At 40.0% G+C, this 26,089-nt stretch overlaps 1 protein-coding gene across 3 annotated transcripts; it reads right to left on the bottom strand.

Annotated features, from left to right (window-relative positions):
- Positions 1-434: 434 nt before the first annotated feature.
- LOC117314749 (caspase-3-like) lies at positions 435-25,979 on the bottom strand. 3 transcript variants are annotated; one of them, XR_004529581.1, is made up of 10 exons: positions 25,782-25,978; positions 22,624-22,777; positions 19,379-19,904; positions 15,932-15,972; positions 14,665-14,832; positions 11,951-12,173; positions 9,920-10,105; positions 8,677-8,786; positions 3,941-4,665; positions 435-3,658 (listed from the first exon to the last, which is right to left on the bottom strand). XR_004529581.1 is itself a non-coding variant. In XM_033868843.1 (9 exons), the coding sequence occupies exons 2-9, from the start codon at positions 22,759-22,761 to the stop codon at positions 4,558-4,560; spliced, it is 1,500 nt and encodes a 499-aa protein (XP_033724734.1). In that variant the 5' UTR covers positions 22,762-22,777; positions 25,782-25,978; the 3' UTR covers positions 435-4,557. The 3 variants fall into 3 exon arrangements, 2 of the variants coding, with proteins under 2 accessions (XP_033724734.1, XP_033724736.1); XM_033868843.1 differs by having other exon boundaries at positions 435-4,665; XM_033868845.1 differs by lacking the exon at positions 9,920-10,105 and having other exon boundaries at positions 435-4,665; positions 25,782-25,979.
- Between the last annotated feature and the right edge of the window lie 110 nt (positions 25,980-26,089).

The raw sequence follows: 26,089 nt of genomic DNA, 5'->3' as shown, positions 1-26,089 counted from the left end.
TTTCTCCGCCACTGATCATAGTTGATGACTTTATGGTTAACCAGTTTTCTCAGCCACTGATCATAGTTTATGACTACTGGTTAACCAGTTTTCTCAGCCCCTGATCATAGTTTATGACTTTATGGTTAACCAGTTTTCTCAGCCCCTGATCATAGTTGATGACTTTATGGTTAACCAGTTTTTGAGCCACTGATCATAGTTTATGACTTTATGGTTAACCAGTTTTCTCAGCCCCTGATCATAGTTTATGACTACTGGTTAACCAGTTTTCTCAGCCCCTGATCATAGTTTATGACTACTGGTTAACCAGTTTTCTCAGCCCCTGATCATAGTTTATGACTTTATGGTTAACCAGTTTAACCAGCCACTGATCATAGTTTATGACTACTGGTTAACCAGTTTTCTCAGCCCCTGATCATAGTTTATGACTACTGGTTAACCAGTTTTCTCAGCCCCTGATCATAGTTTATGACTACTGGTTAACCAGTTTTCTCAGCCCCTGATCATAGTTTATGACTACTGGTTAACCAGTTTTCTCAGCCCCTGATCATAGTTTATGACTTTATGGTTAACCAGTTTAACCAGCCACTGATCATAGTTTATGACTACTGGTTAACCAGTTTTCTCAGCCACTGATCATAGTTGATGACTACTGGTTAACCAGTTTTCTCAGCCCCTGATCATAGTTTATGACTTGATGGTTAACCAGTTTTCTCAGCCCCTGATCATAGTTTATGACTACTGGTTAACCAGTTTTCTCAGCCCCTGATCATAGTTTATGACTACTGGTTAACCAGTTTTCTCAGCCCCTGATCATAGTTGATGACTACTGGTTAACCAGTTTTCTCAGCCACTGATCATAGTTGATGACTACTGGTTAACCAGTTTAACCAGCCACTGATCATAGTTGATGACTACTGGTTAACCAGTTTTCTCAGCCCCTGATCATAGTTTATGACTACTGGTTAACCAGTTTTCTCAGCCCCTGATCATAGTTTATGACTTTATGGTTAACCAGTTTTCTCAGCCCCTGATCATAGTTGATGACTACTGGTTAACCAGTTTTCTCAGCCCCTGATCATAGTTTATGACTACTGGTTAACCAGTTTTCTCAGCCCCTGATCATAGTTTATGACTACTGGTTAACCAGTTTTCTCAGCCCCTGATCATAGTTTATGACTACTGGTTAACCAGTTTTCTCAGCCCCTGATCATAGTTTATGACTACTGGTTAACCAGTTTTCTCAGCCCCTGATCATAGTTGATGACTACTGGTTAACCAGTTTTCTCAGCCCCTGATCATAGTTTATGACTACTGGTTAACCAGTTTTCTCAGCCCCTGATCATAGTTTATGACTACTGGTTAACCAGTTTTCTCAGCCCCTGATCATAGTTTATGAATTTATGGTTAACCAGTTTTCTCAGCCCCTGATCATAGTTTATGACTACTGGTTAACCAGTTTAACCAGCCACTGATCATAGTTTATGACTACTGGTTAACCAGTTTTCTCAGCCACTGATCATAGTTGATGACTACTGGTTAACCAGTTTTCTCAGCCCCTGATCATAGTTGATGACTACTGGTTAACCAGTTTAACCAGCCACTGATCATAGTTTATGACTACTGGTTAACCAGTTTTCTCAGCCCCTGATCATAGTTTATGACTTGATGGTTAACCAGTTTTCTCAGCCCCTGATCATAGTTTATGACTACTGGTTAACCAGTTTTCTCAGCCCCTGATCATAGTTTATGACTACTGGTTAACCAGTTTTCTCAGCCCCTGATCATAGTTGATGACTACTGGTTAACCAGTTTAACCAGCCCCTGATCATAGTTTATGACTACTGGTTAACCAGTTTTCTCAGCCCCTGATCATAGTTTATGACTACTGGTTAACCAGTTTAACCAGCCACTGATCATAGTTTATGACTACTGGTTAACCAGTTTTCTCAGCCCCTGATCATAGTTTATGACTTTATGGTTAACCAGTTTTCTCAGCCCCTGATCATAGTTTATGACTACTGGTTAACCAGTTTTCTCAGCCCCTGATCATAGTTTATGACTACTGGTTAACCAGTTTTCTCAGCCACTGATCATAGTTGATGACTACTGGTTAACCAGTTTTCTCAGCCCCTGATCATAGATTAAAATGGGAGACAACTCTGTACGGTATAGCTAAAATGGGAGACAACTCTGTGAATTGCGAGAACAAAATGATGGACATAAAATCACATGAAATAGAATAAAATAACTGCATTCCAGCCTTATGTACAAATAAACACAGCTTTACAGATCTTCAGAGATGATAAGACGTCTTAACTGGCTCATCTGAGTCGCCCACGATAGACTGTGTTTGATCGATTTGTCACCCTAGATAGACCTTTTTGATCAATTTGTCACCCTTGATAGACCTTTTTGATCAATTTGTCACCCTAGATAGACCTTTTTGATCAATTTGTCACCCTAGATAGACCTTTTTGATCAATTTGTCACCCTAGATAGACCTTTTTGATCAATTTGTCACCCTAGATAGACCTTTTTGATCAATTTGTCACCCTAGATAGACCTTTTTGATCAATTTCTCACCCTAGATAGACCTTTTTGATCAATTTCTCACCCTAGATAGACCTTTTTGATCAATTTCTCACCCTGGATAGACCTTTTTGATCAATTTGTCACCCTAGATAGACCTTGATTGATCAATTTGTCACCCTAGATAGACCTTTTTGATCAATTTCTCACCCTAGATAGACCTTTTTGATCAATTTGTCACCCTAGATAGACCTTTTTGATCAATTTGTCACCCTAGATAGACCTTTTTGATCAATTTGTCACCCTAGATAGACCTTTTTGAACAATTTGTCACCCTAGATAGACCTTGATTGGTCGATTTGTCACCCTAGATAGACCTTTTTGATCAATTTGTCACCCTAGATAGACCTTTTTGATCAATTTCTCACCCTAGATAGACCTTTTTGATCAATTTCTCACCCTAGATAGACCTTTTTGATCAATTTCTCACCCTAGATAGACCTTGATTGATCAATTTCTCACCCTAGATAGACCTTTTTGATCAATTTGTCACCCTAGATAGACCTTGTTTGATCAATTAGTCACCCTAGATAGACCTTTTTGATCAATTTCTCACCCTAGATAGACCTTTTTGATCAATTTCTCACCCTAGATAGACCTTGATTGATCAATTTCTCACCCTAGATAGACCTTTTTGATCAATTTGTCACCCTAGATAGACCTCGTTTGATCAATTAGTCACCCTAGATAGACCTTTTTGATCAATTTGTCACCCTAGATAGACCTTTTTGATCAATTTGTCACCCTAGATAGACCTTTTTGATCAATTTCTCACCCTAGATAGACCTTTTTGATCAATTTCTCACCCTAGATAGACCTTTTTGATCAATTTCTCACCCTAGATAGACCTTTTTGATCAATTTCTCACCCTGGATAGACCATTTTGATCAATTTGTCACCCTAGATAGACCTTGATTGATCAATTTGTCACCCTAGATAGACCTTTTTGATGAATTTGTCACCCTAGATAGACCTTTTTGATGAATTTGTCACCCTAGATAGACCTTTTTGATCAATTTGTCACCCTAGATAGACCTTTTTGATCAATTTGTCACCCTAGATAGACCTTTTTGAACAATTTGTCACCCTAGATAGACCTTGATTGGTCGATTTGTCACCCTAGATAGACCTTTTTGATCAATTTGTCACCCTAGATAGACCTTTTTGATCAATTTCTCACCCTAGATAGACCTTTTTGATCAATTTCTCACCCTAGATAGACCTTTTTGATCAATTTCTCACCCTAGATAGACCTTGATTGATCAATTTCTCACCCTAGATAGACCTTTTTGATCAATTTGTCACCCTAGATAGACCTTGTTTGATCAATAAGTCACCCTAGATAGACCTTTTTGATCAATTTCTCACCCTAGATAGACCTTTTTGATCAATTTCTCACCCTAGATAGACCTTGATTGATCAATTTCTCACCCTAGATAGACCTTTTTGATCAATTTGTCACCCTAGATAGACCTCGTTTGATCAATTAGTCACCCTAGATAGACCTTTTTGATCAATTTGTCACCCTAGATAGACCTTTTTGATCAATTTGTCACCCTAGATAGACCTTTTTGATCAATTTCTCACCCTAGATAGACCTTGATTGATCAATTTCTCACCCTAGACAGACCTTGATTGGTCGATTTGAATTAGAATATGTATGATTTCTTTGCTTTCATAATAACTGTTCAAAGTTACAATGGTCAAAAATTCACCGTATCTGCTCTGGGTTTTCCAGGGATTCAATAATCTTTGGTCATGTTTAAAGTAACACTGGTTGGAAAATTCTTTCTTCTTCGAATAATCTTTCATGGTCAAATCTACACAAGTCGGAAAATCATTGTGTCTCCCCTGAATTTTCTAAGGGATGAATAATCTTTGGTCATCGTCAAAGTTACACTGGTCAGGAAACTGCCGTCTGCTCTGAGTTTCCTGGGGATGAATGTTCATAGTCTCTGCTAAGTGTTACGTAGAGGGGTTGAAGAACCACTGTCTCGTTAGAGTATTAGAAGGTGCTGGCATCTGACCCTCTAAGGAGTTGGGGTCGTATTCCATGGAAACACGTCGGTTCACCTGACAAACAAAACAAAAGATACGTTAGTTAATGACGAGACTTTCCCAGGTTATATTAAACACTTATTTCCAAATTTAATTCACACAGTCCAAACTGTAGTGACAGATCTTTTGGAAATACCAATAAAGGGTCTCTTAACATAGGTGGTTGCTAAGTACAGAGTTCTAATTATACAGGTGTCATTTAACACAGGTGGTCTCTAAGTACAGTCTTGATTATACAGGTGTCATTTAACAAATATTGTCTCTAAGGACAGAGTTCTAATTAATTATACAGGTGTCATTTAACACAGGTGGTCTCTAAGTACAGAGTTTTAATTATACAGGTGTCATTCAACACAGGTGGTCTCTAAGTACAGAGTTCTAATTAATAATACAGGTGTCACTTAACACAGGTGGTCTCTAAGTACAGTCTTGATTATACAGCCTAACAGGTGTCATTTAACACAGGTGGTCTCTAAGTACAGAGTTCTAATAAATTATACAGGTGTCATTTAACACAGGTGGTCTCTAAGTACAGAGTTCTAATTAATTATACAGGTGTCATTTAACACAGGTAGTCTCTAAGTACAGAGTCTTAATTATACAGCCTAACAGGTGTCATTTAACACAGGTGGTCTCTAAGTACAGAGTTCTAATAAATTATACAGGTGTCATTCAACATAGGTGGTCTCTAAGTACAGAGTCTTAATTATAAAGGTGTCATTTAACACAGGTGGTCTCTAAGTACAGTCTTGATTATACAGGTGTCATTTAACAAAGGTTGTCTCTAAGGACAGAGTTCTAATTAATTATACAGGTGTCATTTAACACAGGTGGTCTCTAAGTACAGAGTTCAAATTATACAGGTGTCATTTAACACAGGTGGTCTCTAAGTACAGAGTTTTAATTATACAGGTGTCATTCAACACAGGTGGTCTCTAAGTACAGAGTTCTAATTAATAATACAGGTGTCATTTAACACAGGTGGTCTCTGAGTGCAGAATTCTAATTAATTCTATAGGTGTCATTTAACACAGGTGGTCTATAAATACAGAGTTCTAATTATACAGATGTCATTTAACACAGGTGGTCTCTAAGTACAGAGTTCAAATTAATAATACAGGTGTCATTTAACACAGGTGGTCTCTGAGTGCAGAATTCTAATTAATTCTATAGGTGTCATTTAACACAGGTGGTCTCTAAATACAGAGTTCTAATTAATTATACAGGTTTCATTTAACACAGGTGGTCTCTAAGTACAGTCTTAATTATACAGGTGTCATTCAACACAGGTGGTCTCTAAATACAGAGTTCTAATTAATTATACAGGTTTCATTTAACACAGGTGGTCTCTAAGTACAGAATTCTAATAAATTATACAGGTGTCATTTAACACAGGTGGTCTCTAAGTACAGTCTTGATTATACAGGTGTCATTTAACAAAGGTGGTCTCTAAGGACAGAGTTCTAATTAATTATACAGGTGTCATTTAACACAGGTGGTCTCTAAGTACAGTCTTGATTATACAGGTGTCATTTAACAAAGGTGGTCTCTAAGGACAGAGTTCTAATTAATTCTACAGGTGTCATTTAACACAGGTGGTCTCTAAGTACAGAGTTCTAATTAATTCTACAGGTGTCATTTAACAAAGGTGGTCTCTAAGGACAGAGTTCTAATTAATTATACAGGTGTCATTTAACACAGGTGGTCTCTAAGTACAGAGTTCTAATTAATAATACAGGTGTCATTTAACACAGGTGGTCTCTGAGTGCAGAATTCTAATTAATTCTACAGGTGTCATTTAACACAGGTGGTCTCTAAGGACAGAGTTCTAATTAATTATACAGGTTTCACTTAACACAGGTGGTCTCTAAGTACAGAGTTCTAATTAATTATACAGGTGTCATTTAACACAGGTGGTCTCTAAATACAGAGTTCTAATTAATTATACAGGTTTCACTTAACACAGGTGGTCTCTAAGTACAGAGTTCTTATTAATTCTACAGGTGTCATTTAACACAGGTGGTCTCTAAGTACAGAGTTCTAATTAATTATACAGGTGTCACTTAACACAGGTGGTCTCTTAGTACAGAGTCTTAATTATACAGGTGTCATTTAACACAGGTGGTCTCTAAGTACAGAGTTTTAATTATACAGGTGTCATTTAACACAGGTGGTATCTAAGTACAGTTCTAATTATACAGGTGTCATTTAACACAGGTGGTCTCTAAGTACAGAGTTCTAATTAATTCTACAGGTGTCATTTAACACAGGTGGTCTCTGAGTGCAGAATTCTAATTAATTCTACAGGTGTCATTTAACACAGGTGGTCTCTTAGTACAAAGTCTTAATTATACAGGTGTCATTTAACACAGGTGGTCTCTAAGTACAGAGTTTTAATTATACAGGTGTCATTTAACACAGGTGGTCTCTAAGTACAGAGTTCTAATTAATAATACAGGTGTCATTTAACACAGGTGGTCTCTGAGTGCAGAATTCTAATTAATTCTATAGGTGTCATTTAACACAGGTGGTCTCTAAGTGCAGTCTTAATTATACAGGTGTCATTTAACACAGGTGGTCTCTAAGTACAAAGTTCTAATTATACAGGTGTCATTTAACAAGGGTGGTCTCTAAGGACAGAGTTCTAATTAATTATACAGGTGACATTTAACACAGGTGGTCTTTTAGTGTTCTCTTAGATACAAGAATTCACTTAATACATATTGTCTCTATAGAATGGCAGCAAGTTTTTTAGGTCACCTGAGACGAAGTCTCAAGTGACATATTCTAATCGCCTTTTGTCCGTCATCGTGCGTCCGTAAACAATTTACATTTTCGACTTCTTCTCCAAAACCCCTAAACCAAATTTAATGAAATTTGGCTGAAAGTTACTATGGCCGAAGGTCAACCAAAATTGTGAATTATATGGTCCACACCCCCAGGGGCCTGAGTGGTGGGGCCAAAAAGGGTCAAATTGACTAAAACTTCAAAAATCGTCTTCTCTACTCTCAGATATGGTGGAGTCAAGCACTCTTCATAGATGGAAGGGTCTTGTGGTGCTTTACCAAAATTGTGAATTGCATGACCCTAGGGTCTCACGTTTGCCCCTGGGGAAGGGGTAAACTTTACTATAGTTTATATAGGGAAATCACATTTTTGACTATTATTTGTTGGATTTGTATTGGAATTCATTCTAACCTGGTTAACATTATCAGCATTGGATAACAGTTTGATGGTATGCATATGTTGGCCCTGACTGACCCCCAGGGGCTGATGGGCGGGGCTAAAAAGGGTCAAATTGACTGAAATTTCAAAAATCTTCTTCTCTACTCTCATATTTGGTAGAATCAAAAACGCTCCATAGATGGAAGGGTCTTACGGTGCTTTACCAAAATTGTGAATTTCATGACCCTGGGGTCTTATGTTTGCCCCTGGGAAGGGGGTAAACTTTAGTAAAGTTTATATAGGGAAATCACATTTATGGCTTTAATTTGGATTTGTATTGGAACTCATTCTAACCTGGTGCACATTATCAGCGTTGGATAACAGTTTGATGAAATGCACATGTTGGCCCTGACTGACCCCCAGGGGCTGAGGGGCGGGGCTAAAAAGGGTTAATACCTATATAAGATAGAATTAAATACTTTTCATAGAAGGAAGGGTTTCATGGTGTTTTAATCAAATTGTGAATTTTATTACCCTGGGATCTCACGTTTGCCCCTTGGGAGAGGGCAAACTTTGTTATAGCTTATATAGAGAAATCACATTTTTGACAATCATTTGTTTTATTTCTATTGGAATTCATTCTGACTTTCTTAAAATTATCAGCATTGGATGACAGCTTAATGATATGCACATGGTGGCCCTGACTGACCCCAAGGACTGATGGGTGGAGCCAAAATAGGTCAATTAAATTAACTGAAATATTTCAAATCTCAGGTGACCGTTAAGGCCCGTTGGGCCTCTTGTTTTTGTTTTCTTTAAATCTTCAAGATTCTGCAAGATTAAAATGGCTAAAACACAAACCTCTCTCATCATGATGTCGATTTCATTAATTGCTGCTTCTTCCTTGAACACTTCTACAAGTTTTTGAATAAACCAACTGCCATCCTGAGTATCTCGGTAGGAAACGTGTCCTGAAAAAAATACAAAGAAAAACGTCTTGATAAGTAAACGCGAAGACAGTTACATAACATGCAGGTGTAAAATGGACCCTTCTGGACTCTTCCATTATCTACATTAAACCACAAAAATATAAAAACAATGGTAACCTACCATATAAGCCCCAAAATGTTTAATCTCTAAGATACAAAAATGTTTGTAAAAATATTAAATTCATTATTAATTGATGGCATTCTTTGTGAAATATTATTGCAAAATAGGTAGCCATACTAATGCTTAGTCTGGTGTGAATTTTACTCTAGCCAAGTCATAGGATGACAGATTAGACCATTATGAATTTCACTTTAGCCAAGTCATGGGGTCACAGCTTAGACTATTGTGAATTTCCCTTTAGCCAAGTCATGGGGTCACAGCTTAGACCATTGTGACTTTCCCTTTAGTCAAGTCACAGGATGACAGCTTAGACCATTGTGAATTATTGAGGTACTATAAGGTACATTAATGAATCAAATCTGTTGAGGTGCCCAATAAATACATGGGTAACAGAAAAGGAGTAGTTTGCCTCCACCAGGGATCAAACCCGCGACCCACGGTCCGCCACTCTAAATATGTACCATCAGTTTGAAGTTAGAAGGGAACCATATCATTGTATACACAATTCACAACAAAAACCTGCCAGACATGATTTTGGCCATGATGGTAAAGGGTTGGACTACCTTAGTCAGGGTTGAAATTCTGGATAATCGGAAATTACACGTAATTAATAACTACCAACAACGTTGGATGGGAACAGACTCGGGCAAACGAAAGTTTTGCTAGTCGAGTTATAATTGGTTGGTTGAAAGGTCATCTGAACATGACCCCTGTACCGCCACCACCAGATCATATCCCACCGCTGCCACCAAATGTAACATGCACCAGGGTACAACAGAGCAGTCACCCGTCCAAGAACTGACCTCGCTCCATGTTGCTTAACTTCAGTACATAGACACAACACTCGACCACACGGCCACAAAAAGCTAGCTATTGGACTATACAGCTGAAATGTCGATACCCATGAACGATCACATTATTGTAGTGTGAAATGATGATGTGTATTTTAATCGAATTGGTTTCCTTGGATGATTATGATAAATATTCATAAAACCTGGGAAAGTTGAGTATGCAATGTAGAGATCCTTATACGACGGATTTCTTTCAGGTAGGCTCAAATGTGTCATAGGCCGAACATCTGTCGCATTGCGTGGAAGGCGATGGGTAATATCAGTTTGTGGATTGTCCCCAGTGGGGTTGGTAATTGTAGTGTAATTGAGATTGCCAACATCACGGGCCTCTGTGGAAATAAAAACAGACTCACAACACAACGGAGACATGAAATATAGATTTGCATGGAGACGCTTTAAAAAAGAAAAGAAAATGTTTGTAAGACATAAATGCCCTCGCTGCCACTTGACACCCCTAGACAGTTTGGTGATGATTACATCAATAGTTCCTGAGATAAGCTAGTTACATTGCATTGAGATAGGACAGGACGGGACGGGAAGGGAAGGGACGGGACGGGACGGGACGGGACGGGACGGGACGGGAAGGGACGGGAAGGGACGGGAAGGGACGGGAAGGACGGGAAGGGACGGGAAGGGACGGGAAGGGACGGGATGGAAAGGGACGGGAAGGGACGGGAAGGGACGGGATGCGAGGGGACGGGATGCGAGGGGACAGACACGGGTAACACTACATGCCTCTCCATTCCATGGCATCTGATATACAAATCTAGGTCACCAGATAGACATCTGATATACAAATCTAGGTCACCAGATAGACATCTGATATACAAATCTAGGTCAAATCTAGGTCACAAGATAGACATCTGATATACAAATCTAGGTCACCAGCTAGACATACGATATACAAATCTAGGTAACCAGCTAGATATCCAATATACAAATCTAGGTCACCAGATAGACATCCGATATACAAATCTAGGTCACAAGATAGACATCCGATATATAAATCTAGGTCACCAGATAGACATTCGATATACAAATCTAGGTCAAATCCAGGTCATCAGATAGACATCCAATACACAAATCTAGGTCACAAGCTAGACATCCAATATACTAATATAGGTCAAATCCAGGTCACCAGCTAAATATCCGTTACACAAATCTAGGTCAAATCAAGGTCACCCGTTAGACATCTGATATACAAATCTAGGTCACCAGATAGACATCTGATATACAAATCTAGGTCACCAGATAGACATCCGATATACAAATCTAGGTCACAAGATAGACATCTGATATACAAATCTAGGTCACCAGATAGACATCCGATATTCAAATCTAGGTCACCAGATAGACATCCGATATTCAAATCTAGGTCACCAGATAGACATCAAATATACTAATATAGGTCACAAGATAGACATCTGATATACAAATCTAGGTCACCAGATAGACATCCGATATTCAAATCTAGGTCACCAGATAGACATCCGATATTCAAATCTAGGTCACCAGATAGACATCAAATATACTAATATAGGTCAAATCCAGGTCACCAGCTAAATATCCGTTACACAAATCTAGGTCAAATCAAGGTCACCCGTTAGACATCTGATATACAAATCTAGGTCAAATACAGGACACCACCTAGATATCCAAAATATAAATCTAGGTCAAATCCAGGAAACCAGCTAGAAATCCAATATATAAATCTAGGTCAAATCCAGGACACCACCTCGATATCCAATATGTATTTTGGTCAAAGATAAAAGGACAGTGGTACAGACAAGGAGGTTTTTAAAGAACATGTTACTGCAAACATGGTTATTTTGAGGGGGGGTTTAATTTTCACGATTTTGATATATTAACTATACATGTGGGGTAATTTTACACAATGTTACGTACTGTTTCTATTTCTATTTGTAGTTCGAGATTACGCAAAATGATATCAAAATAATATGTGTGGAGGGAATTTTTATGATCGAAATGATGCCGCCTAATTATTTTCATGTTTACATTATGTTTTCTATTTGGCCCGATATTTATACAAAATTTTGATCTACTCTCCTGTTCCGTAAACTACACTTTTGATTCAGCAGAGTGAAATTAACGAGTTAGATCATGATTTGATTTCAATCAGATTTGATTCTTTATATACATTCGTTTGTACTTACCACCTCTACAGGAATTCAATACAAATAATTTTGGTTTTCCTATCAGGGCTGGACATGTTTGTGGACCAAATATCTTGAAGACATCAGTGAGGAGATTTACTGCCACACCGTCTGTTCCGTACATATTTTCATTATCTCCGTGACACAGGAGACATATCACAAGGGAGTCAACTCTGGTCAAACCATCATATTGAGTTAATTCTGCCAGCTGTCTTTTCATTTCCTGAAACAAAATTAAACATTATATTATATTGTTAAAAAGAATATTACATTGTACAAAAATGTTAATCTTTGTTAAAGCATAAAACTCACTTATCACAAAATTATTCCTAAAACCAAACAACCACAACAATCACTTATAAGTCAATAAAACAATTACAAGCCCATGGCTTTGTTATACTAGGTCATTGTTAAAGGTGAAATTGTTGTCACTTTTTTTTACACTATCTAATATCTTTACAACACATGACTTAAGTTTCATGGACTTAAAAAAATGATTTCATCAAGAACTGATTCAGAGGAATAATCATAGTTTTAAAAAAGATTAAATTTTTTTTGAAGATTTCTAAAAACAATACATTATCAATGATAGCTTAAAAGATGAAAAGATCATTTAAAGACATTTGAGCCGGTGTGTGAAGTCGTCATTTAAAGATATTCGGACTGGTGTGAGAAGTCGTCATTTAAAGACATTCGGACTGGTGTGAGAAGTAGTCATTTAAAGACATTCGGGCTGGTGTGAGAAGTCGTCATTTAAAGATATTCGGGTCATTAAGAGAAGTCGTCATTGAAAGACATTTGGGCCGGTAAGAGAAGTCATTGAAAGACATTTGGGCCGGTGAGAGAAGTCATTGAAAGATATTTGGGCCGGTGAGAGAAGTTGTCCTTGAAAGACATTTGGGCCGGTGAGAGAAGTTGTCCTTGAAAGACATTTGGGCCGGTGAGAGAAGTTGTCCTTGAAAGACATTTGGGCCGGTGAGAGAAGTCATCATTGAAAGACATTTGGGCTGGTGAGAGAAGTTGTCCTTGAAAGACATTTGGGCTGGTGAGAGAAGTCGTCCTTGAAAGACATTTGGGCTGGTGAGAGAAGTCGTCCTTGAAAGACATTTGGGCCGGTGAGAGAAGTCATCATTGAAAGACATTTGGGCTGGTGAGAGAAGTCGCCATTGAAAGACATTTGGGCCAGTGAGAGAAATCGCCATTGAAAGACATTTGGGCCGGTGAGAGAAGTCGTCATTGAAAGACATTTGGGCTGGTGAGAGAAGTTGTCATTGAAAGACATTTGGGCCGGTGAGAGAAGTCGCCATTGAAAGACATTTGGGCCGGTGAGAGAAGTCATCATTGAAAGACATTTGGGCTGGTGAGAGAAGTCATCATTGAAAGACATTTGGGCTGGTGAGAGAAGTTGTCCTTGAAAGACATTTGGGCCGGTGAGAGAAGTTAAATTGTCCCTGAAAGACATTTGGGCCGGTGAGAGAAGTTAAATTGTCCCTGAAAGACATTTGGGCCGGTGAGAGAAGTCATCATTGAAAGACATTTGGGCCGGTGAGAGAAGTCGCCATTGAAAGACATTTGGGCCGGTGAGAGAAGTCATCATTGAAAGACATTTGGGCTGGTGAGAGAAGTTGTCATTGAAAGACATTTGGGCCGGTGAGAGAAGTCGCCATTGAAAGACATTTGGGCCGGTGAGAGAAGTCATCATTGAAAGACATTTGGGCTGGTGAGAGAAGTTGTCATTGAAAGACATTTGGGCCGGTGAGAGAAGTCGCCATTGAAAGACATTTGGGCCGGTGAGAGAAGTCATCATTGAAAGACATTTGGGCTGGTGAGAGAAGTCATCATTGAAAGACATTTGGGCTGGTGAGAGAAGTTGTCCTTGAAAGACATTTGGGCCGGTGAGAGAAGTTAAATTGTCCCTGAAAGACATTTGGGCCGGTGAGAGAAGTTAAATTGTCCCTGAAAGACATTTGGGCCGGTGAGAGAAGTCATCATTGAAAGACATTTGGGCTGGTGAGAGAAGTTGTCCTTGAAAGACATTTGGGCCGGTGAGAGAAGTCGCCATTGAAAGACATTTGGGCCGGTGAGAGAAGTCGCCATTGAAAGACATTTGGGCCGGTGAGAGAAGTCATCATTGAAAGACATTTGGGCCGGTGAGAGAAGTCGCCATTGAAAGACATTTGGGCCGGTGAGAGAAGTCATCATTGAAAGACATTTGGGCTGGTGAGAGAAGTTGTCCTTGAAAGACATTTGGGCCGGTGAGAGAAGTTAAATTGTCCCTGAAAGACATTTGGGCCGGTGAGAGAAGTTAAATTGTCCCTGAAAGACATTTTGGCTGGTGAGAGAAATCGCCATTGAAAGACATTGCGGCCGGTGAGAGAAGTCGTCCTTGAAAGACATTTGGGCCGATAAGAAGTTAAATTGTCCCTGAAAGACATTTTGGCTGATGAGAGAAGTCGTCATTGAAAGACATTTGGGCCGGTGAGAGAAGTTGTCCTTGAAAGACATTTGGGTTTGTGAGAGAAGTCATTGAAAGATATTTGGGCCGGTGAGAGAAGTCGTCATTGAAAGACATTTTGGCTGATGAGAGAAGACGTCATTGAAAGACATTTGGGTTTGTGAGAGAAGTCATTGAAAGATATTTGGACCAGTGAGAGAAGTCGCCATTGGGCTAGTAAGATGAAAATAGGATTTCAATTTTTGTTATCGATACTCACCATTCCAGACAGATCATTCCGGATATCAACTCCAAAATTGAGATGTTGAAACAGGTCCATGAGTTGATCACGATTCACATCAGTCCCTGAACGATTCGACATTTGTGTATAATTCTTGTTGTTGATGATGAAACAAAGGCCCCTGGGGTTTGATTCCATCTTGTATCGCTAAATAATAACATTATCAAAGTACTGAAAGTACTGAGGGAGGCGTTAATAACATTTAAATCCTGCTGTTACAGTTGTATTCATTTATTATATTTTTTATATCAATTCAAACAAGTTATTGAATGTCTTCAGCTACAAATAGACATAGCCCAAGTTTTCTCTGGCCCTGACACTATGTCTGGTGTAGCCCGAGTTTTCTCTAGCCCTGTCACCATGTCTGGTGTAGCCCGAGTTTTCTCTGGCCCTGTCACCATATCTGGTGAAGCCCGAGTGTTCTCTGGCCCTGTCACCATGTCTGGTGTAGCCCGAGTTTTCTCTGGCCCTGTCACCATATCTGGTGAAGCCCGATTGTTCTCTGGCCCTGTCACCATGTCTGGTATAGCCAGAGTCTCCTCTGGCCCTGTCACCATGTCTGGTGTAGCCCGAGTTTTCTCTGGCCCTGTCACCATGTCTGGTGTAGCCCGAGTTTTCTCTGGCTGCCCGTCACTATATCTGGTGTAGCTAGAGTTTTCTCTGGCTGCCCGTCACTATGTCTGGTGTAGCCCGAGTTTCCTCTGGCCCTGTCACCATTTCTGGTGTAGCCCGAGTTTCCTCTGGCCCTGTCACAATGTCTGGTGTAGCCCAAGTTTTCTCTGGCCCTGTCACCATGTCTGGTGTAGCCAGAGTTTCCTCTGGCCCTGTCACCATGTCTGGTGTAGCCCGAGTTTCCTCTGGCCCTGTCACCATGTCTGGTTAAGCCCGAGTTTCCTCTGGCCCTGTCACCATGTCTGGTGTAGGTTGAGTTTTCTCTGGCCCTGTCACCATGTCTGGTGAAGCCTGAGTTTTCTCTGGCCCTGTCACCATGTCTGGTGTAGCCAGAGTTTCCTCTGGCCCTGTCACCATGTCTGGTGTAGCCCGAGTTTCCTCTGGCCCTGTCACCATGTCTGGTGTAGCCCGAGTTTCCTCTGGCCCTATAGCTATCACCATGTCTGATGTAGGAGGACGAAACACAATGCACATTGGCTATAAGTTATCCTGACCCTCAGTTGACCTAAAGTTAAATGTTTTACGTACCCTATCTACAGGTCAGTTGACCTATAAAGTTAAATGTTTTACGTACCCTATCTACAGGAACACTCTGATAACCACTCAGTACAGGATCTACAAATAAAAGCAAATTTATCATGAATTCAATCTCAATTAACGACAAATCAATTCAACCATAATATTACATTAACTAAATATTACTTTCAAAACAATATATATTTGTTCACTCAGCGGCATCGTAATAAAAGCTCTGCAGAGCTTACGTTGCTTGTTACCATGTATACGATGATAAATAAAGGTTATTTTCATTTTCAACTGGCAGTCCATGGCCACTGTACGACCTCATTGTAGAGATATATTTATATCTATTATTAAAAAAAATACCTTAAGTGACCTTGACATTTGACCCTATATATTGACCTTTGATTCCATATTTACCAGTAAAAGAGAAATAAATTTCACCTCGACTTTTGACTTGATGGCCTTGACATTTAGTCACATGGTTACATTCAAAAACATAAACAACTTTCCTGCAGAATGTCATCACAAAATATCTACTAGTAGAGAAACACAGAATTTGACACATTTGACCTTCACTATTGACGTTTCATACCAGACTTTCATAAAAAAAAATATCATCAAAATAGGTGTAAATCATTTAGTACAGTAGAGTTCATCCTCGATACTCCGGGGGTTATAATCACGTACACTCCATCCTCTATACTCCGGGGGTTATAATCACGTACACTCCATCCTCTATACTCCGGGGGTTATAATCACGTACACTCCATCCTCTATACTCCGGGGGTTATAATCACGTACACTCCATCCTCTATACTCTGGGGGTTATAATCACATACACTCCATCCTCTATACTCTGGGGGTTATAATCACGTACACTCCATCCTCTATACTCCAGGGGTTACAATCACATACACTCCATCCTATAATATTGTTAATGAAGAAAAAAGTGGTGAGGAAAAATCCCTATAAATAAACATAAGGCCAAAGGGGAATAACTGGCTATAAAAAACAGATATAAATGTGATGACTACGACAGCTATGTACGACAGAATTGTGTGTCTATAATCCTGTATAAGGGGCATACCAGGGGGTACCTATATAATAAAGATGTATTAGGTGAAAACCAAAAACAGGCACAGGTACACATTATCATCCACAGTATTAGGTACACAATATCATACACAGTGTTAGGTACACAATATCATCCACAGTGTTAGGTACACAATATCATCTAGTGTTAGGTACATAATATCATACACAGTGTTAGGTACACAATATCATACACAGTGTTAGGTACACAATATCATCTAGTGTTAGGTACACAATATCATCCACAGTGTTAGGTACACAATATCATCTAGTGTTAGGTACACAATATCATCTAGTGTTAGGTACACAATATCATACACAGTGTTAGGTACACAATATCATCTAGTGTTAGGTACACAATATCATCCACAGTGTTAGGTACACAATATCATCCACAGTGTTAGGTACACAATATCATCTAGTGTTAGGTACACAATATCATCTAGTGTTAGGTACATAATATCATCCACAGTGTTAGGTACACAATATCATCTAGTGTTAGGTACATAATATCATACACAGTGTTAGGTACACAATATCATACACAGTGTTAGGTACACAATATCATCTAGTGTTAGGTACACAATATCATCCACAGTGTTAGGTACACAATATCATCTAGTGTTAGGTACACAATATCATCTAGTGTTAGGTACACAATATCATCTAGTGTTAGGTACACAATATCATCCATAGTGTTAGGTACACAATATCATCTAGTGTTAGGTACATAATATCATCTAGTGTTAGGTACATAATATCATCTAGTGTTAGGTACATAATATCATCCACAGTGTTAGGTACACAATATCATACACAGTGTTAGGTACACAATATCATCTAGTGTTAGGTACACAATATCATACACGGTGTTAGGTACACAATATCATCTAGTGTTAGGTACACAATATCATCTAGTGTTAGGTACACAATATCATCCACAGTGTTAGGTACACAATATCATCCACAGTGTTAGGTACACAATATCATCTAGTGTTAGGTACACAATATCATCCACAGTGTTAGGTACACAATATCATCTAGTGTTAGGTACATAATATCATCTAGTGTTAGGTACACAATATCATCTAGTGTTAGGTACACAATATCATCCACAGTGTTAGGTACACAATATCATCTAGTGTTAGGTACACAATATCATACACAGTGTTAGGTACACAATATCATCTAGTGTTAGGTACACAATATCATCTAGTGTTAGGTACACAATATCATCTAGTGTTAGGTACACAATATCATACACAGTGTTAGGTACACAATATCATCTAGTGTTAGGTACACAATATCATCCACAGTGTTAGGTACACAATATCATCTAGTGTTAGGTACACAATATCATCCACAGTGTTAGGTACACAATATCATACACAGTGTTAGGTACACAATATCATCTAGTGTTAGGTACACAATATCATCTAGTGTTAGGTACACAATATCATACACAGTGTTAGGTACACAATATCATCTAGTGTTAGGTACACAATATCATCTAGTGTTAGGTACACAATATCATCTAGTGTTAGGTACACAATATCATACACAGTGTTAGGTACACAATATCATCTAGTGTTAGGTACACAATATCATCCATAGTGTTAGGTACACAATATCATCTAGCGTTAGGTACACAATATCATCAACAGTGTTTCAGTGATGAAAAAATTGTAGAGGTTCGTCTGGTATATACAGTCGTATCCCCCCCCCCAAGGGGCCAGAGTCCAAAGCCTGTATACCCCCCCCCCCCCCCAGGGGCTAGCCCAGATTCCCCCACCCCCAGGCCCCAGGGTCCAGTCTGTATACCCCAACCCCTAGGGGCTAGGGGCCAGGGGCCAGGGGCCAGGGGCCAGCCCGTATTCCCCAACCCCTAGGGGCCAGGGGCCAGCCTGTAGTCCCCAACCCCCAGGGGCCAGGTTGGCAGAATGGTTAAGGTGTCCCGATACTTTATCACTAACCCTCTGGGTTGCGAGGTTGAAACCTACATGGGACAGTTGCCAGGTACTGACTGTAGGCCGGGGTTTTTTCTCCAGGAACCTCGACTTTCTTATCTCCAAAACCTGGCACATTATTAAATGATCCTGACTGTTAATAGGACATTAAACAAAAACAAACCAAACCCCCACCATCACACTAATTCTAAGGGTAAACTGAATGTGTTAAGACTGATCATTATGATACTACATACACAACTTACCAGCTGGTAACTGGGGCGGAGGCTGTTCTACCTCCCCGTCAGTCACTTCTACATACACAACTTACCAGCTGGTAACTGGGGCGGAGGCTGTTCTACCTCCCCGTCAGTCACTTCTACATACACAACTTACCAGCTGGTAACTGGGGCGGAGGCTGTTCTACCTCCCCGTCAGTCATTTCTACATACACAACTTACCAGCTGGTAACTGGGGCGGAGGCTGTTCTACCTCCCCGTCAGTCACTTCCATCACATCCTCAGTTCTCTGACCACCAGTTTCTCGACCTGTAATCACATGACTAATTCCATGCACCGGATTGGCTACCTGTTGAGTGATACTCGCACCAGATGGCGTGAACATACTGCCACATGGATTGCTTTCCTCTGAAGGTTGACATTGTTGGGCTGAGTATTCTTGGGTTTGCATAAATGAAGATTGTGGAGGTTGAATCTCCGTGTGTACCGGGTTTGTAACTGGGCCATGCTCACGTGTATAAACAGTTGTGGTTGCCGACATCATTGCCGCTGACTGCCCTTCCTGATGGTCTGGCCTGAAGGGGACAGGCAGGCCTCTCAACTCGTACTCTTTGTCCTCCACTGCATTTGCCAAATCTCCATGTCCGGATTCCCGTAAACATTTCAGGAATGTTGTATAGGCTTTTGGTCCCCGTCTCACCAAGTCGTCCAAAAGTCTTCGAGCCTTATCTGTTCTTGTCTTCTCAGCCTGAAATATTCGCATTTTACAACAGAACGTCAATATTTGAGACAACTCAGCAAATTATTCTTCCACTGGATGTGGAACAATGTCAATAATGAATTGATGATAATTTTTTGCAGGAGCTCCGGGGAAATAATTCTACACCCTGATGTTCGACAGACCTGCCAAAAAAAATCTAAATGGCTTTAAGTGTGGTACAATGAAAACGAAATGTAGATATAAAGTAATAATATAACAAAAACAAACAATAACTTTTTACATACAACACCAATGGTAGTGATGGGAAGTCAGCAGCAAATTTTATGAAAACCGATTATGGGTTATAATCAGATAAGCCTTCAATAAATAAACAGATGATTGTTCACCCTAAGTTTCTAATAACTCATTCCGTACCACTGTCGATAGAAAAATGTGCTCCCTCTTCTCCACTACCAAATATATGTGACATAATTTCAAGCTCCCTCTTCCCCCTGTTGACTGTAGTCGACATGATTTCAAGCTCCCTCTTCCCCACTGTCGACTTTAGTCAACATGATTTCAAGCTCCCTCTTCCCTACCATCAACTGTAGTCAACATAATTTCAAGCTCCCTCTTCCCTACTGTCAACTGTAGTCAACATGATCTCAAGCTCTCTCTTCCCCACTGTCGACTGTAGTCAACATGATTTCAAGCTCCCTCTTCCCCACTGTCAACTGTAGTCAATGTGATTTCAAGCTCCCTCTTCCCCACTGTCAACTGTAGTCAATGTGATTTCAAGCTCCCTCTACCCCACTGTCGACTGTAGTCAACATGATTTCAAGCTCCCTCTTCCCCACTGTCGACTTTAGTCAACATGATTTCAAGCTCCCTCTTCCCTACCATCAACTGTAGTCAACATAATTTCAAGCTCCCTCTTCCCTACTGTCAACTGTAGTCAACATGATTTCAAGCTCCCTCTTCCCCATGGTCGACTGTAGTCAACATGATTTCAAGCTCCCTCTTCCCACTGTCAACTGTAGTCAACATGATTTCAAGCTCCCTCTTCCCCACTGTCAACTGTAGTCAATGTGATTTCAAGCTCCCTCTTCCCCATGGTCGACTGTAGTCAACATGATTTCAAGCTCCCTCTTCCCACTGTCAACTGTAGTCAACATGATTTCAAGCTCCCTCTTCCCTACTGTCAACTGTAGTCAACATGATTTCAAGCTCCCTCTTCCCCACTGTCAACTGTAGTCAATGTGATTTCAAGCTCCCTCTTCCCACTGTCAACTGTAGTCAACATGATTTCAAGCTCCCTCTTCCCAACTGTCAACTGTAGTCAACATAATTTCAAGCTCCCTCTTCCCCACTGTCGACTGTAGTCAACATGATTTCAAGCTCCCTCTTCCCCATGGTCGACTGTAGTCAACATGATTTCAAGCTCCCTCTTCCCCACTGTCGACTGTAGTCAACATGATTTCAAGCTCCCTCTTCCCCACTGTCGACTGTAGTCGACATAATTTCAAGCTCCCTCTTCCCCACTGTCGACTGTAGTCAACATAATTTCAAGCTCCCTCTTCCCCACTGTTGACTGTAGTCAACATGATTTCAAGCTCCCTCTTCCCCACTGTTGACTGTAGTCAACGTGATTTCAAGCTCCCTCTTCCCCACTGTCAACTGTAGTCAACATGATTTCAAGCTCCCTCCTCCCCACTGTCGACTGTAGTCAACATGATTTCAAGCTCCCTCTTCCCCACGGTCGACTGTAGTCAACGTGATTTCAAGCTTCCTCTTCCCCACGGTCGACTGTAGTCAACATGATTTCAAGCTCCCTCTTCCCCACTGTCAACTGTAGTCAACATGATTTCAAGCTTCCTCTACCCTACGGTCAACTGTAGTCAACATAATTTCAAGCTCCCTCTTCCCCACTGTCGACTGCAGTCAACGTGATTTCAAGCTCCCTCTTCCCACTGTCGACTGTAGTCAACATAATTTCAAGCTCCCTCTTCCCAACTGTCGACTGTAGTCAACATGATTTCAAGCTCCCTCTTCCCCACGGTCAACTGTAGTCAACATGATTTCAAGCTCCCTCTTCCCCACGGTCGACTGTAGTCAACGTGATTTCAAGCTTCCTCTTCCCCACTGTCGACTATAGTCAACATGATTTCAAGCTCCCTCTTCCCCACTGTCGACTGTAGTCAACATAATTTCAAGCTCCCTCTTCCCCACTGTCGACTGTAGTCAACATGATTTCAAGCTCCCTCTTCCCCACTGTCGACTGTAGTCAACATGATTTCAAGCTCCCTCTTCCCCACGGTCGACTGTAGTCAACATGATTTCAAGCTCCCTCTTCCCCACAGTCGACTGTAGTCAACATGATTTCAAGCTCCCTCTTCCCCACGGTCGACTGTAGTCAACATGATTTCAAGCTCCCTCTTCCCCACGGTCGACTGTAGTCAACATGATTTCAAGCTCCCTCTTCCCCACTGTCGACTGTAGTCAACATGATTTCAAGCTCCCTCTTCCCCACTGTCGACTGTAGTCAACATGATTTCAAGCTCCCTCTTCCCCACTGTCGACTGTAGTCAACATGATTTCAAGCTCTCTCTTCCCCACTGTCGACTATAGTCGACAGGCTACGCTGAATTTATTCGAGAAAGGTTAGAAACATGAAAAGTTTATGGACGGCACAAAGCGCCTGACAATTAACAGATGGAGCATGATGACTGTAGGTCATCCCGTCTTTCTAATCAAACCAAGACGTTACCTGTATATACTCGAGCATTATGGGAGTAAATATATGTTCGGACACCAACAAGTCTTGAAGTTCTGAACAGGGGTCAAGGTCACGGACAAGCCGAGTTCGTGTCTTCTGGAGGGCTTTCTTGTGGATAGCTTCCATCATGGATTGTTGATAACGTCTGAAACAAGGAACACAAGCATTTATCCTGCAATAAGTGCCGCGCTAAACAAGGATGGGTAGTATTGCAACAGCAATACAAAGTCCCCTGTCTGAGCTAGGACTGCACCTATTTATTTCCCATTTTTAAAAAACTACATGTTATACTGATCATGTATACCAAGTTTCGCTAAAATCAGAGAAGTACTTTAGGAAGAGTTGTCCGGACAAGGCTCAACCAATGAGAAACCAGCGGCCATTTTGAAAAATGTTTTTTTCAGAAGAAAGAAAATGTGGGATGCACAACTACACCTTATACTGATTATGTACACCAAGTTTCGTTAAAATCGGAGTAGTACTTTAGAAGGAGTTGTCCGGACAACTGTTGCATGACAGACAGACGGACGGACGGATGGACGGAGGGACGGACAGATGGACGCAGGGTAAACCTAAAGTCCCCCTGTTTTTCAAACGGCAGGGGACTAATAACATCCCCAGTCTAGCAGTTCAGTAAAATTGTTACAGAATGATATTTCTCAAATCATTTCAAGTTATGTTGAAATCTGATAACTTGAAAACCCTGCTTCACTTAATTTAAATATTCAGTTCCCATTGAAAAAAAGTTGTCTATAATACCTGGTATGTATATCTCGAAAACTCTTCATGATCAAATGTTTTTCATGATCCCTCTAACTTTGAAACAATGTATAAGTTTGCCTCCATGGGTTTATTACATAATAAATACGGTATGATATGGCAGATTTCAAGTCAAATGTCACTTTAAAATAAATCCTTGCTATAAAAAATTTGTGGAAATTAATTTGTAATCAATGTATGGGACAAATAAAGAATCTTATACAGTAGTGAATTTGTCACATGGATTTTATTCAACAAGTTCAATAATTTGACATGCTTCATCAATATCTGTAATCACCAAGATCTCTGGATATGGAATAAAAAAAGGAATGAATTATCACAGCAGAAACAAAGAGTGTTATTGAAGGTCGAATCAGCATAACCTAAGGTAGCTTGATAATGTTAGAAATCACATTCAATTCCAGACATCCAATGTCAGAAATGTTTTCAAACTTTAAGCTGACAATGCTTGTTTTAAAGATTTTTATTGATTATACCACATCTGAAATTAACGCTTTTTGGAGGGTGTAAAAACCAAGAATTTTCAAAACAAAAAATTGTTTAAAAACAAAGTTGTTTATTTAATAATTAGTATTAAAAAAAAAATAGTTACAATCATCAATCAACCTTCGATATATGGAGTTATGGCCCTTTGTTTATTTATTTGTTTGCTTCGTTTATTGCCTCATAATGTTTTTTGTTTGTTTGCTGGGTTTGTCTCCTTGTAAATATCTGGGGTCATTTTGAGGCGGGGTCTCCTTGTAGTAGTTGGTGACTACCTCATTCAACAACAAGTGGGAGTCCCGCTGCATGCCATCCAGAGCAATAAGGGTACAGATGTAAAGTGTCAGGCCACAACAGAAAAAAAAAAGGTCCTTTCTCAGCTTCCCAGGACAGCAGAGACTGGCCCAGTTCTCATGCTTCTAGACAAACACGAACCATATATCTCGGATCTTTACCCGAGGTTACCTGGCCAGTGCTCTAAATGACTAACCCCCCCCCCCCCCCCTTCTCTAGCTTTTCTGTGATGCTGATGAGTCCTGAGGAATACATGGGCTGTACGTATAGATCAACACAATACAATTTAAACTTCAACTACGACAGGAAATTCAAATCTTTTTCCTTCATATCAACAAATTAACACATAGTGCTTATGATAGGGTGCGATGAATCACAGAAACAGACTGCATCAGTTCTATTTCGGTCCGATTCGGTGGAACATACCATGCGTATATGTAACCAGAGGTCTATATTATATTAGTCGGTATATGATATCTGATGTAACTTTATACATGTCTCGTCACTTACTATTCATAATAAACATATATGTTATGTTTCTTCGTTTTTAATCGATCCGTTTCAGTTCCTTTTCGGTTCTGTTTCGGTCCGATTCGGTTCGTTTTGGTGATTCGTCATACTGCATATGATACATATTGTGCTAGGCCTAATAATTAGAGATATAACTCAGAAACACAAATGACGAAGAAAGACAATTTTATGAATCCTACCCTGACTGGGCCTTGGACTCAGATCTATGGCATCTAATGATAATCACCTAGCCAGAAATACCAGCATCTTATACCACTGTGCCACATCCATATTCTTGAAAGAAGTGTTTCAAAAGTGCAGTGATGGTAGACATTTCTTTGTATACCCCGACATGATGGTGACAAATCATCTATTAGATGAAATGAATATCAGGATCGCTATGTATCACATACCGTATTCTATTACATATATATGTGTACTGTATGTGTACTATATGACTGGACTGGGTCGATCATCGGTGACCAGGTAGTATAGCTCAATTGGTAGAGCATCCGGCTAGTGTTCGGAGGTCCCGTGTTCGAACCCCGGTCTGGTCACTACATTTTCTCCTCTCCTGTTACAAAATTGGCGCCCAAGTAAAATACCCACGGTGGTGGTATAAGGGTTTCGTGTGTCTTCGAGTGCGAAGACTTGGAAAAAAGGAGGGAGGTGTGTAGCGGGACTGGACTGGGTCGATCATCGGTGACCAGGTAGCTCAATTGGTAGAGCATCCGGCTAGTGTTCTGAGGTCCCGGTTCGAACCCCGGTCTGGCCGCTACATTTTCTCCTCTCCTGTTACATATGTATACATGTACATGCTAAGTTATATATACATATGTACATATGTACATATATATATGTATATATAACTTAGCAACACAAATATACATGGATGTGAATTGAACACATATAGATATTAAACACAGTGCAATTGCGACAGGAAATTCAAATCTTTACCTATGGATGAACAACATATAATTTGTAGTGCATATGATACATTGTGTCGATATACTTAGATATATAAGATTGTATCTGTCTATAAATAGTAACACAAATGACGAAGGAAACCAATAATTACTTACCTTTATATATATATATATTCATTCAAACAACATGAGATGTGTATTCTTCTTGTGTCATTTCAACTATTCAATGTGTTCTAGATCTATGTCCGTGGTGTCGACAACGACATATGACTTCATTTTATCAGAAGAGGAATTCTCCCAACATTAGCGACAGGTCTGCCTTTCAACGGAGGCAGGCCTACCAATAAATAGGCCAAGGCGATTGTAATATTGTATGAGTATTAAGAAATTCCGATAACTTGTAAAACAAATCGAAGATAACAGAGAGTGGAAATAAAAAATGTCATCATACAGAGAAAAATAAA

The sequence above is a fragment of the Pecten maximus genome, chromosome 16, assembly GCF_902652985.1.
Source record: "Pecten maximus chromosome 16, xPecMax1.1, whole genome shotgun sequence".
Taxonomy (NCBI): Eukaryota; Metazoa; Mollusca; class Bivalvia; order Pectinida; family Pectinidae; genus Pecten; species Pecten maximus.
Note: the sequence above shows the minus strand (reverse complement) of the source record. Positions and strands in the feature narration are given on the sequence as shown.